The 15,309-nt window shown below is 38.9% G+C and overlaps 1 protein-coding gene across 33 annotated transcripts in view; it reads right to left on the bottom strand.

The window, feature by feature from the left end:
• The window catches only part of PARD3 (par-3 family cell polarity regulator), a 612,530-nt gene that overhangs the window by 359,231 nt on the left and 237,990 nt on the right, over positions 1 to 15,309 (bottom strand). For all 33 annotated transcript variants that reach the window (XM_070501262.1, XM_070501252.1, XM_070501261.1 and 30 more), the window contains one exon: positions 2,755 to 2,935. In XM_070501262.1, coding sequence (XP_070357363.1) covers positions 2,755 to 2,935 — 181 coding nt within the window. The remainder of the gene's footprint in view (positions 1 to 2,754; positions 2,936 to 15,309) is intronic.

Here is a 15,309-nt window from a genome sequence, read left to right as displayed (position 1 = left end):
CCTTAATCGGATGCTCACAGTATCCTCCCACCTTCACCAGTTATGACAACCAAAAATACCTCCAGACCCTGTCAAAAGTCTCTTGCAGGAAAATATCACCCCTACTTGAGACCCACTGATTTAACTCAATCAGAGCTCTCTCTCTGTATGAACTACAAGAAAGCTCAAGGACAAATTAGTGGGAACTTCTAAGAAAGCACAAAGAAGATCTTATGACAAGAATCCTATTAAATGCATCTAGACTTTATCTTAATATCCAAATTTAATATTCACTGTTTTATTGAGAAAAATGAAATCGTACAATCATGCGTTGCTTAACAATGGGGACACATTCTGAGAAATACGTAGTTAGGCAATCCTGTCATCGTGTGAACATAACAGAGTGACTTACACAAACCTAGGTGGTACAGCCTACTACACACCTGGGCTCCATGGTACCAATCTTATGGGACCACTGTCATACATGTAGTCCATCCTTGATCAAAACGTTACTATGTGGTACATGACTATATACTTTTCTTAGCTTCCATCAATTTTTTAAGGAACAAAGGAGATGAGTGAATTCATTCATAGGAAAACTTGGAAAACATAGGAAAGTAATCCGTTTCTCCGAGATAAAAATTAGGAGTTTACCTGAAATCCTTTATTAACCATGCCCCTAATTAGAGTTGATTATTCCTTGATTGAGCAAATCTCTATATATTGTTGGCTTCTTTATTTCCAAATCTGCAAATAAGGAAGATCACTAAACATAAACACCTTGAATGACAAGGACTAGACCTTATTAACTCAACTCTGGACTCTTATCACCTAGCACCATGCCTGGCCAGCACAGACTAATTCTTGTTTTATGTTCAAATGAGTGGTATTAATACAGTAGGAAAAATCATCTTAACAGATAGATGACTCATAAGCATGGGCAACTTATACACAGTAACCAAACCTTGTATTTAGTAGATGTTTAACATGCACTTACCCAATGCCTGCCAGGGCCATAAAATCTAAAGAACCTTAGCATATAAAATTCAAAGCAAGAAAGTGGCATTTGCATATTCCCCACTGGTGGCTGCAAGATAACACATATGCTTCAAATATAACTTCCTTTTCTCAATAAAAACAAGGTAAAAAAAAGTATTTTGAGTTGAAAACAGCAGTTAAATTTTAACACACAGGGCCAGCCAAATGTGGGTGGTGGTGTTTTAGAAATGTCGTTGAGTCCAGAGAAGTCAAAAGATAAAAATTGATAGGAAGTATACCATTCAAATTCTTCTTAACATAAAGACAGGATTGACCTTTCCTCCAACACTTTTTAAATGTGCAGCTCAATTAAAGGTGCATCTTGCTTTATAAAACACACAAATAAAAAACACTACAACAATAACCCAACAAAAGCTCTGTGCTTAATTATATGCATTAGGGTATAATGACTCACATAAAGGCACTATTTTCCTAACATCAAGCACCTGAATACCTGTACCATTATTTAATGAAATGAAATTTAGGCAATCCACTTTTTATACACAGCTTCTTCCAAGCAGATAATCATTTAATGGACTTAATAAGCTAGTATATAATAAAAGAAAATAACATAACCTGTGTACCACCTACATATTACCTTGTATACCATACATGTATATGCCTCACCTTTTGAAAAACATTGCCCGAAATAAATCCAACATAAGATTTTTAAAATAGCATATGCACATAGTGATCAAATGTTATTTCCACAAAATTAGTTTAAAGTATATTTGTACACAAACGAATCTAAATCTCCTGGATATAAGGAAACGTTCAACTAAAACACCTTAGAGCAGCTATTCCACTGCAATCTTCCTAGGAAACATTTTTCATTGTGCCTAGCTCTCACTTGTGATTGTTTCTTGTCCATATGATAGGAAGCAATGTTAGGAAGTGGTTAACATTGTCTGCATCCATACGTGGTCCTCTATGACATCATTTACATATCCTATCACGCAATGTGCCTTCTCAACTCTCTACGTCTCTATATGGCATACTTTCCCTGTGGTTTCTGATGGAACATCAGATTTGTTAACTGTTAAACTGATGCCCTTTCCTTGTTCCCCTCATATATATCTTCAAGGTACAGGAGAAACAGAAGTGGTTTTTGAATATCTAGAAGCAAATTTTCAAAATGCTGTATATTGTTACCAATGTAAAAAGTGAGAATAAGGATGCACTTTATAAGAATAAACTATATATTCTAAATGTCATCTAGCTATATTCTATATATTACTTTTATATATCTTAAGTATATTATTACATATTATTACCTCTCTATATATGAAGATCTATTAAAGATTATCAGTGAAATCACACAACTAAGGTTTCCACTTGAAAACTGAAATGTTTCTAAAAGATAAATGATTTTTAACTTACAAATTTCTTGAAATGGACCTTCTTGGTCTTAACAAGCCTCTTGATTATTTGCTCTGGCATTCAAACAAAATAAATGAAAAGAAAAATTCAGGTAATTTACCTTTAACTATTATCCTTATTTACCTTTAGTGAGCAATTAGAAGTCTACCAGTCTAAAGTAAAGAAAGCCCAATCTATTAAAATGTAAAGAATCTTGCCTATCTCTCTTGCAAAAGACATTTGCCCAGGTTCTAAACATAATCAATTTTTTGATAAAAACAGATAATGATTCCATTCACAGGAGCATGGCTGGGTTACAAACTTGACATCCCTGCAAATTAAGATGAAACGTGCAGTCAAGAAAGAACTGTCACTTACTTGCACGGAGCACTGAAGGTGTGACCTCAATCTCACTTGCTGCTTGATAAGGCTGAAAGGCAGAAACACTGTTGGTGCCAAGCTCACTGCCAAATATCTCCGGACTCTGGGTGCCCGTGGAGCTGGCACTGGTGCCATCACCTCCATGATGCGGATCTTGCTCATCAAACACTGCCACCAGCTAGAAATGAAAGGGACATTTGCATTTATAAACAAAGGCATTGAAACTACCACCAAAAACTTAGACCACATTGGATATACCTCTACAGAGGAAAGATATTGCTATTTATGCACCCCAGATGTTATATTTTAGAAAGCAAAACTTCAGAAAAATGGTCTTGCCCTCATTTTGATGCTTTACTTTTACATTTCTAAGTTGTACATTTCATAGTCAAAATTCTATGGATGAAAAATAACAAAACGGTTTTACATCACAGAATGCTAAGAGAATGAGGGTGGATTTAAATCTTGTTGCAAAGGACATATTAAGTGGAAAAGATATATATAGCATATACACATACGCTATTTATAGTATACATAGCGAAAGGTCTAAGGTTCCCCTCAGATAGGAAGAAACAGATATTAAAAACGATACATGTATCTGCTCATTTGTGCATGAGAACTATAGGAAAGATGAAAGAAACTAATAAGACTGGGTGCCCATAGGGAGTTAGTAGGAACAGGGTTGAAAGAAAGAGAGACCAGGAATAGATAATGGACATAATGGGGCAGCAACACTTTTCTGAACGTATTTTTCTGTAGCTCTGACCCTTAGAACCTTAATAATGATTCAAATACCTAAAACAGAAATAAATAATTGAAATCCACCAAGATGGTAAGAGGGAGCAAGTGTAGGAGAATCTAAACTGGAACACAAACAAATGAAACCACCACTGAAGGGGCGGAGGAGAAGAAAAGGACGAGCCTAAGTCGCTCTGGAGAACTGTGTTTTCATGTTTAACGTAAGGCTAAAGACAAAAAGAATTCTCACAGACATTTCATACTCTAGTTAGTAGACCTGTTTCTCACGGCGTATGGCTTAGCAATTCTCACACTACTACACACTCACACACACCCCAGAAATGAATGAAAAAAAAGATAATTGGATGAGAGCCAATATTCGCACTGTCAGAAATAAGTTACAAATAAGAAAAGGCTAGAATAAACTCTGTGGTGTTAGATTAGAATTAGAGGGGTCAATACGAACTCATGGTTTTTATGAGTAGGCAGGTATAGGTAGGTGGGCAGACAGCCAGATCAATAGTTTGGATGGATGTTAATGCATGTGTGGTATACAAACATATATTTCCTAGCTCTGTACACTGAGAGGTCCTAGAAGCAACGACACCCCAGGACCAATGAACACAAGTGCCCAGATCTTGGTTTCTAAAACCATTCTCCATAAATGAACTGGAGCTTCCTGGAAAAATGTTTAATTCCAGGATTGGAGGCAGGGAAAATACAAGATGAGCCTGGAATACCTTGTGATGCTAAAAAGGAAGGACGGACTCAAAAGTGATGGGGGCACATCAAAGGGAATCAGATGTCACCCTGAAGGAGCCTCCGAAGGCCACGGCTGGGACAACTTGTAAACAAAACAAATAATGATAGTCTCAAAAATAAACATCTGTGAGTCCATAATGATATAAATAAATAAAAGAAGAAATAAATTAACAGTGGAGAATGGATAGCTCTTCCTTACTGTAGCAATCTAATTATGGAAGGAATGATGGAAACAGAAATCATCATTAGGCAACCTCCATGGTCATCATTGTTGCCGGAAAGATCTGTCAATTAATGCTAAAATTAATGGGTAAGAATATGATGAGAAATGGGATATCTGCAAATCGCAAGGTATCTCCCCATAAGATACTCTTTACATAAAAAGAGAAAAATTGTATCTTTGCAGTGGAGAAACTCGGCCAACACCACTTTACCAAGGTTACCATCACGAGTAATAAGACATATCGACATCATGTACCCTCCGATAAAATGCACTGAGAAGCATACAACATTACCTCTGTGGTACTCCTGCCAAAAATGTATAACTTCCATCTAATCATGAGGAAACATCAGACAAATTCAAACTGAGGGACATTCTACAAAATAATTAATACTCTTTTAAAATGTCAAGGTCACAAAAGTAGAAAAAAACCAATGACGAAACTGTGTAAATTGGAGGAGACTGAGGAGAAATAAGCACTACATGCAAGGTAAGGTCCTCGACTGGATCCCAGGCTAAAAAGAGGACATTAGTGGAACCGAGGCAACATTCGAATGACGTCTGTAGATTAGTTAATAGTACTGACTCGATGTTAGTTTCCTACTTTCGATAACCATTCTAGGGTTATATCGGACGTTAACATTAGAGGTAGATGGAACATTAACTTTAGAGGTAGAGCTATATGGAAACATTCTGGGCTATTTTCACACTTTTCTGAAGTATAAAATTACTTCAAAATTTAAAAACTTCATAATATGGAATTACAAAGTACCATACAATTTAAAATTGAATTTATTTCCTTTTACAACTAAACAGTGGCAGCACTTCTTTAAAAACTCAAAGAGTGATAAAGTTCTAAGGAACAACACCCATTGGTCACACACCCTGCAATCCTAAGTCTTAGCATTCCAAGGAAAGAACCGTGACTATACCCAAAATGAACCACCTCTTCTGCCTCCAAACGAAGCTGCTGCTTCTTTTTTTTTTTTTTTTTTTTGTGAGGAAGACTGGCCCTGAGCTAACATCTGAGCCAATCTTCCTATATTTTGTATGTGGGACACTGCTACAGCATGGATTGATGAACAGTGTGTACGTCCACACCAGGGATCCAAACCGGCGAACCCCAGGCCACTGAAGCAGGGTGCGCAAACTTAACCACTACGCCACCAGGCCAGCCCCCAAATTGAGCTTTTTCAATGCCAATACTCCTATCAGTCAAAGAACACTAAGATAAATTTGCAAACTATGAGAACGATCTCATTACAATCCTCATTTCATACATGGTTTTGTCATTTTAAACAAATGCTATTTCCATGAACATTTACATATTATCAGTCAACTCATAAGACAAAAAAGAAAACCATCATAAGGTCATAGAGACATGTAGACAAACAGGAAGCTCAAAACCCTGCTGTGGTGTCATATATAATCAGCTGATTAAACAATCTGGCGGGAGGTAATCAAAGTAGAACAGTTGGGCCACTCAACCTTATAAGAAGCAACATAAGAGGGGAAAAGAAATCCTTAGCAGTTATAAAAAATGGAAAGGTTTTTGTATGTACACACTGAGGTTTCCATATACAGTAATAAAATCGGCCTATTTATCTAACATTGACTGGCAAGTATCTCCCTATATTAGTAACACAGACATTCTAATAGAGCAGAGCATGACTATGTTTAAATAAAACTTTATTTACAAAGCAGGTGGTGGGCTGCTTGGGCCATAGTCTGAAGACCCTGCACTAGTAGGATAACCTTGCTCATGTCTCCAGTAATATTCAATTTTAAAATCTCAATTTGGGAAATAAAACAAAGTCAAGTTACTTCTGTAATCTTGATAAGCTAACCATATCCATTTCAAGCTCTTCATCAGGATTTTGAATTTCTATACTTGATTTTAATGTTATCAGACTTCTCACAAGGTATGTGGATTAATATGCACTTTGAAGATATTAAGTTTTGACGTTTTGGCACTTAATTGGAAGCAAATGAAATTCAAGTTTTATTATTAACTTTTCACAATGACGCGTTCGCTCAAGAATCCAGTCCTTTCTCCAAATTGAAAATGGAGATTGAAAATTACAAAGTACAAGTCTTTAAATGCCACACATGATAGAAGAACTTATACATGTATATTAGTTTCAATAATTATCTCCAGCATTTGTAGAAAACACAAGTATTATGAAATCTGGACTGTGTCATGAACAAATGCTGTTTGAATTTCAGTGGCAGAATCACAGTTGGTGATTTGCAATATGCCAATAACATACAATTCTCCAGCTTTCTTTTAAACCAAAATCTAAGTGCCGGGTGCAGATATGAAGTAATTTTGTGTTAAATTGGGAAGGATATATAATTTTAGAAAATCTACTCTACAAGAATACATATAGTAACACAGTAGAGGAAAATGAGACCTTCACAAAAACATCACATATTAAAAATCTCTATCATGCCCTTCAAAAAATAAAGGAAATGTCTGCTTTTAAATTTGTGGAACGTGACTCGAATCCCTATTTTAACAGATGGAATCTTCACTGCTGTCCGTGAAGTACATCATTTTTGAAAGTTCATTTTTCCTTTCGACAGTTATTACTTAATCTCTCTTCTGATCCATTCATCTGTCAAGTTTCCATGAGAAAAGGTAGGCTGAATTTAGGATAATACCCACAATAACTCACATAAAACTAAACTCCAGACTTGACCGCACAGTTCCCATCTACCTTAGGACAAGTCATTTTAACTCTCGGAAACATCAGAACCCTCCAACAGAAAACGTGCTACCATCAACATCACACACAAACGGGTATAAACCACTTGGACTGAGAGTGGCCCCTTGAATGGGTAAAATTTATGAGCTGAAAGCCCACAACTGCATGAAGCAAAGTAGTTAAAAAGCATAGAATTCACAATCAGGGAGACCTACGTTCAAAAACAGCTCTCATCTTACTTCTTGGATGGTTGTTGGTAAATCCACTGCCCTCTCTACCACTTCTAAACCTTACTTTCCTCATCTTGAAAAACAGGACAGCAGTTGTGGTAGGCAGAATAATCCCCATTGTTGTCCATGCCCAAACGCCCAGAACCTGGAGACGTTAACCTTGCACGGCAAAAGGGACCTGAAGATGTGAGCCAGGTCAAGGACTCCCTATTTTAGGGAGGTTATCCTGGGTTATCCAGTGGGTCCCAGCTAAGCACGTGAATCTGCAAAAGTGCAGAAATTTTCATGTTGTGGTCAGAGAGATATGACAATGGTTAGAGAGGTGCTACACTGCTCGCTTTGCAGATGAAGAAAGGGAGCCAAGGATCACGGGGGCCTCCAGAAGACAAGAAAACAGATTCTCTCCTAGGGTCTCCAGAAAGGAACACAGCTCTGCCAACACCTTGATTTTAGCCCGGGGAGACCAATGTCAGACTTCTGCCCTATAGAACTGTAAGTTAATAAATTTGTGATGTTTTAAGCGACTAGTTTGTGGTAATTTCTTACAGCAGCAATAGGAAGCTAATATAGTGCCAACACCTACCCCCCTGGACTGGATGTGACAAACAAAGGGATAAGGAATATCGACTTTCTGAACACATTTCATGTCACTTTCTGAAACACACATTTACTATTTGCTATTACTAACGTGTTGTGGTGCTTGATAAATACAGACTTTGTAAATTTGAGGATCTGTTTCAAGAGTAACTGAAGACTGAGGCAAAGCTCTTCTACACACTGAAAATAAGAGGGAAGAAACAGGAAAAGGAAAGAAGAAGCATTCCACATCACGATAACCACAAAATTAAGTCCTCCGCGGTTCCCTATATCCTCGCCTCAGCCACTCACAGGAACACAGAGCAGCTTTCACATTTCATTTCACAGAAAAGAAAACTGAGGCTCCAAGAGGTGAATCTGTCCAGCAGTTAAACATAAGTAAGTACAGAATGAATCTGAGATTCGAACTCAAATCTATCTGACTTCAGAGATGCTATTCTCTGCTGATCCTCCTGCCCCTGGAACATCTAATGCACCAACAGCACAGCCCACAGGAAAGCCGCAGACTCTGGTGATCTACAAGGATGTGAATAGGATTCTGTTCTTTCTTGATTAACCAAAGGTAATAACCCACTTACCAAATTTACATAATTTTGATACCACTACCTAAAATTTTCTGAACATATTTGAGGGGACCAAGACAATTACAAACAATTCCATGCTCTTGAGATCATCACTCAGTCTTGATCAGAAGAGCTTTTTAAAGGAATCAAAGATCTTGTAGATTCTGTCTTCAAACAGGAAAACAGCTGGTGACTTGTCAAGTAGTCATCTGAGAGAGGTCTCGAAGGCCTGTAGGCTCAGACTCCACACACCCAAAGAAGCCGGTTTATGGCCACAGCCTGGAGCAATCTCTCTTTCTGTTTCTGCTGATTTCCTCCTGTGCAGGCTGAACATGTCCACAGCAACTTAATTACTATGAGTCTCATGAATGGCTTTCATATACGTGACATTAATATATAGAATTGTTTAACTTTGAATAAAGATATAACTCTCTAGAAACAATCACATTTTTGGCCCTGGAGAAGGTCCAAAGCATGTGGAAAAATGCTGAAGACCAGAATGAACTTCAAGATGCCTTTAAAATTCTCCTTTCACCAAAGGAACACGAGTAGCCTCCATGAGTAAGCCAGACTCCATCGAATCATTTGGTCTATAATATCACAACAAAATCAGCAAGAAACACAAAAAAGAAAGTGCACTTGACTGAGCTGCTGGTGAGGAACTCTCTGTTTTGGCCACATTTTTCTATATTCTTCCTAACATAGTACTATGATGATGATGCTTTGAACTCCAAAATAATGATGGCATCCTGTAACACACATCTCTGGGCAATGGCAGGGAGATTTCACAGTCAGATCTGCCTTAAATAATAAAAGCAACAGAAAGAAACTGCAGTACAAATGTGAGCACTATAGCACAGTGCAATAGCTTTCTAAAAATTAACAATAAAAATCAAGTAGTTGGAAATACATGTACTTTATGATGGAAGTGACGCCATTCCATAACATACAATTGTAAACCATCGCTAGTCCAAAAATGATATTTTCCTTCCCGTAGGTCAATCTATGAATGTCTGTAATTAGAATCACACATATTGGTATCTTCGCCACCATTTTTTTTGGGCCCTTTCACTCAAACATGTACTTTTTAAAACATGGTAAAATAGATCAAGTGTTTGGGTTCCTGAATTCCCCTTTATCCATTTCTTTTTTAGAAAAATTTCATTTACAGTTTTCTCCCACAAAGCACACTTGATAACTTGTCTGCATATATAAAAAGAAAACTAACAGACACTTGCCAGTCTAGTGGTTAAGATTCGGTGCTCTCATCGCCACGGCCCGGATTTGTTTCCCAGTCAAGGAACCGCACCATCCATCTGTGGTTGTCATACTGTGGCAGCTGCGTATTACTGTGATGCTGAAAGCTCTGACGTGCAGGTTTCAGCGGAGCTTCCAGACTAATACAGACTAGGAAGAAGGACCTGGCCACCTACTTCCAAAAACACTGACCATGAAAACCCTGTGAATAGCAGCAGAACATTATCTGATAGAGCACTGGAAAGTGACAGGATGGCACAAAAAGACCGGGCGGGATTCGGCTCTACTGTCCACAGGGCACTAGGAGTCAGAATCCACTTGGCAGCACTAACAACAAAACAGACACTAGCATGTTTAGAGACATTAGCATAGTGTGTTATCTACCCATAAGAAAGAGACCTATCAACATAAATCTTTAATAGTGTCATTTCAAACAATATACCATGTAGAAGAGGTTCCCTTTGCTACCTGAACAACCAAGGAGACCAACACCATTGTAAGCTCCTATCTGTTGATGGTCAAAGGTCTCCCGTCCCACAAGAGCTAAAAGAATCCTTTATGAAGACAATATTTCTTGGTCACAGATGCCTAATAAAGATATTATGCTTCATCTGGAAATCACAGTGAAATATATTCACCTACGACATTCACCAGCTTATATTTCAAAGCTGGGATTTTATTCTACTGTCCCTCAGGGTGACACACTCTATCACCCACTGCGCCTGCAAACAAATTAGATTCCCAATTTATGAGTTATGTTTAACTCACAGCCTTGAGCATGTCAACCACAAACCACAATGAAAATATGCAAATCCTATAGCCATAAGCTAGATGACCCACCCGTCAGATATAATGTAAACCCCTCTCCCTCCCATCACCAAGTGCCACTGTTCCATTTGTACCCATCCATGAGGTTACAACTGTATTACTCTACTGTTGAAGTGTTAACAAAAAGCAAGACTGCACAGTAAGATCAAGCAAAATAATCCTGAAATTGGCTGATCATATATAGACAAGTTGACTCCAGATTGGAGGAGAAGTCGTTCCCTGTGATTTTATCGTGAACACACGCAGCTTTCTCTCAAAGAGATGGTGGCAAAACTGGGAAAGAACCAATAGGAACCTACCTCAGAATCAAATGTAATGATGTAATAACTAATTATTATGTAGACAGGGAAAAAGAAAACATCGAATCAATTTGTAAGCTTTCTGATGACTGAACTTACTTTAATGACACAGAGACGATACTAAATCCTTAGTCATTCTCTGAGCCTTACTTGCTATCATGGTTCATTAAAAGCTCATTTAAGTAGAGCTACTGTTTTACTGGACGAGTAAGCAAAACAGTAAAAGAATACATTTGGACCAATGATGTTTTATATTAGTAGTAATACAAGCTATACCGATAAAAACTAACTCACCACCAGAGAACCTCAAGCTTGCCATTGAAAACTTTACATGTTACGTATGCAAGATTAATTCTGTGCTTTACCAGCATTTTACAAATTGAGTATATTTTGTCTGATGCACAAAAAAAAGGACCCACAGTTTAGAAAGGAACTCTCAAATGCCATGAGCTCACTAAAGACGAGCCACTTCTCCTAGTGGCTAAGCTAAGAACCGCAAAGAGCTAGATGTCCTTGTCCTGCAAAGCACCGTGGGACTCCACCTTGAGTCGGCCTCCACTTCCAGCTCCACAGCTGGAGATTGTAGAGGCAGCTGCTCTTCATCTCTGGGCGCCCTCCCCACCATGCCACTCTGCCAACCTCCCAACACATTTCTATCTAAAAGTAAGATGTGAAAATAGGCCAACAACAAGGTGTTTTAATCTGTAGACAATTTAGCTTGACCATCAATATGCATTACATATTGATTCAGGAAGAGCTGCGTTAATTAAAGGTAAACGACAGACTCCCTCAAGAGTAACTCCCTCGAAGAAGGCCACCGTCTGAAGATTGGGGATCTAAGTTAAAAAAATAATGTTTTATTAATCAAAAGTCCAACATCATGTAGGGAATAGATAGGGCATAATGAGACAAGCCAAAGCCATAGAGACATACACACACACACAGCCTTTCAATGCCTTAGTCTAAACTGTAATTAAAAGATACACTACCGGGCCGGCCCTGTGGTGGAGCGGTTAAGTTTGCACGCTCGGCGTCAGTGGTCCAGGGTTCGCTGGTTCCAATCCTGGTGCGCACCGGTTGTCAAGCCATGCTGTGACAGGCATCCCACATATAAAATGGAGGAAGATGGGCATGGATGTTAGCTCAGGGCCAGTCTTCCTCAGCAAAAAGAGGAGGATTGGTGGTGGATCTTAGCTCAGGGTTAATCTTCCTCAAAAAATACACTTTCAAAACCCACAAGAGCCACCACGCTGTTCCTTGAGCCTTAGTAAGTAAGTATGGGTGAAGTGATACTTCCCATCTTTGCCCCATGAAGACGTGCCATTGCCCTCTTCACTCCCAAAGTCTATGTCACAGTCCTCAACTCTCCCCAATCCCTGACTCACAGAAATAAGGGCTGAGAAGCTGCCGATGTGACTACTGAGTCCAGAAACATAGCACCGTCATTACCAGCAGGCAGGATCACTGAGTCTTAACAGGCAGGAGCTCATGGCCTGCTCTCTCACGCATCTGAGTTTCTGCCTCCATCTGGGGAGTCCACCAAAGCAGAGTTGAGTCCCTCGGCGAGGAAAGCCCCTTTTAGTCTTTTTACCTCCTCAAGCTAGCTGGTAAGCCAGAGTCCGTTCCACTGACGTGAGAACCTTGTCTCCACATGCCCACACCACCCTCAATTCCTCCTCCCAGCGTGCAACTGGCAAGATACAAATTTTGACATGAGAGGAAAACAGAAGTCCGATTAAAGCCTCAAGTGGCAACCTTGTTCTCCCACCAACTTGTGCCACAGAGCTCTGTGTGGGAGTTTGTACCGGGTGCTTTCAGACATCGGGAGAAATCGGCCTAAGTCTTTCACCAAGTAACACTGTCTCCCAGAACTCAGACATTCACACACTTTCCTTAATCAGCCCATCACTGATGCCACTGTTGAACATACCACAAATGACTCAGCAGGAAAATTTCTTGCCAGTCAAATCTGGTAAACTCTAATATTTTATTTTTTTGGCAATCAGTAGTAGAAAACTTCCCATCCTAAAATAGTAATTTGAAGGATCACTTCCTTAGTTCTAAATTTTGCAAATTATGTTCAAAATTAAAACACAAGAAAAAAAAAAAAAAAACTTGGCTATGGCTCCACTCAATCACTGCCAAGTAGTTAAGCAGAAAACATCTCAGCACAACGTTAGACCCCGAGAGGAGGCCAGTGAGGTGAGTGAATTCTGAGCCCCAGCATTTAAAGACAAGATGATATTTCCAACTCAAAGAACGAGCCTTGTTTCCAAGGCAACTTGCCATTTGCAGAGGGGACTCACTTGGGAGTTAGTAATCCTTTTAACTACTGACTTCACAATCTGAACTTGACCCCCACGGATACCTTAGCTTCACCTAAAAGCATCCTAAGAAAAAAGAGAGTTTAACTGCTGTAGAAGAAGAAAGGAATTCAGATGATTCTATTAGGGAGGGATCCAGGTGAAGAAAGTGACCTAAGAAAAGCAAGTTAGAAGATCTGGGAGCTGCTCTTCACAGTGATTTACTTTCCAATGACAATGAATCAAAACCCCTACTTCTGTTCACTCGAATTTCTGAATGAAAGTTCAGTACACTGAGACAGAATAAAAAGTCACGATTCATTGTGACAACCACAAGCCAATATGAGCAAAAGACCAAAGTTCAATAAATTTGTTTTGTAAAATATAATGCTAATGTTACATTACAAAACGCCTTTCAGTTTAATTTGCATGCAAAAAGGAAAAGTGTGATTTTCAAATATCCACCCAGAGGCACAGATGAAAAACTTCAAACATTTTCTGACTCCTTTTTGCTACACTCATTATTTCAATACCTTCTACAAAGAAGAGAGAACGGTGTCCTTGACATTAGCCTAAATTATCTTCAGTATGCAACACAATGCTGATTAAATTAGGTTCATTTTAATCAGCTGGCAGGTTTATTCAAAAAGTAAATAATAAAATTCTTTATAACTCTTCATTAGTGTAACCTGTTTAGCAACGTTTTTTTAAAAAGCGAACACAGAAGAAATACCAATTGTGTGTCAATCCCTTCTCCCCCATATTTGACAGGTAAAAGAGATAACTTACAAGTTAAACAATTTCCCCCAATCCACAAATCACTTTACTGCTGAAATTTAATGCAAATCTTTGGAATCCAGTGCCATCTAATGGATGTAGCCAAGCACAAAGAATTTGGAAGCTTTAATTTTTAGGAAAATATACTCTGAAGCCTCTGCTTTCATCTACTTCTCATGGAAAACTTCCCGACAGGTGACCTGGAGCAGTGGAGGCAGACGCACATTTTTCCTGTCATTTGTAGTGGCCACTCATTTCATTACCATGAGGTTGCTAGTCTTGCATGGGTTCCCCAGATAGGTAAGGCTCACAGAGGTGACTCACCAGTTGTGGGACCCTGGGCAGTTTTTTCAACATTCTGGGTCTCAGGACTGCATAGGCTTGTTATATATGTCATCTTATTTAATTCTAAAAAATTGCTCAGAATAGTTCCTGCAAATAGCAAGTACTCAATAAACGTTAGCTTCTATTATTATTATTTGAAAGAGTTTCAAGAGATTGAGGTTATCAACAGAGGAAGATGAAGGGCCTTGGGATTAACTTAAGTCGTACAAACCTTATCCTGAAAACGGTGGGGCATCCTGGAATGGACACCAGTTTAATTTGCATTTATTTTGCAGAAGGTTTCAGGGAGTATGAAGAAAGGACTAGAAGAGTAAACACTTATAGCTCGTTACTCCAATAATGGAGAAGTCATGAGGGCCTAGACTAATGGAAAGGCAGTGGAGTGAAAAGACAATTAAAATGTATAATTATTAAATGCAGAACTGAGACTTACTTAAAAGGAGTGGGTACATGGTGGTGGTGGCACTGTGAAGGAGGGGGATGAATCTGAGATGTCTAGGTTTGTGGCGTGGGTGGTTGGGCAGAGGGCAAGCACAAGGACAAAAAAGTTTGGGACAAAAGAAGATGCATTCAGTTTGAGGTAAAACTATCATATACCCAGCATCCAACTCCCAGTAGACAACTGGAGATGGGAGTCTACGCTGAGAAGGGGAGTTCAAGGCTAAAGAAACGTCCCTGGGTGATGTGGGCATGGAGGTGGCAGCTGAAGCTATGATTTTAGTTAAGAACCACAATCTGAATGTGGAGCATCAATGGAAATCAGGACCATAACCTGAATAAAGCTGCAACTGCAGGCTTCCCTTCCCTTCCTCCAATTCCACTTTTGAAGAAATTGAAGAAGTAGTTACAACAAGAGCAGGAGCAACACAACTGAGTGACACCAATGCGTAGCTAACACTTCTTACCACTACTGCGTTTAGGCCTT

Source organism: Equus asinus, chromosome 29, assembly GCF_041296235.1.
Source record: "Equus asinus isolate D_3611 breed Donkey chromosome 29, EquAss-T2T_v2, whole genome shotgun sequence".
Lineage (NCBI taxonomy): Eukaryota > Metazoa > Chordata > Mammalia > Perissodactyla > Equidae > Equus > Equus asinus.
Note: the sequence above shows the minus strand (reverse complement) of the source record. Positions and strands in the feature narration are given on the sequence as shown.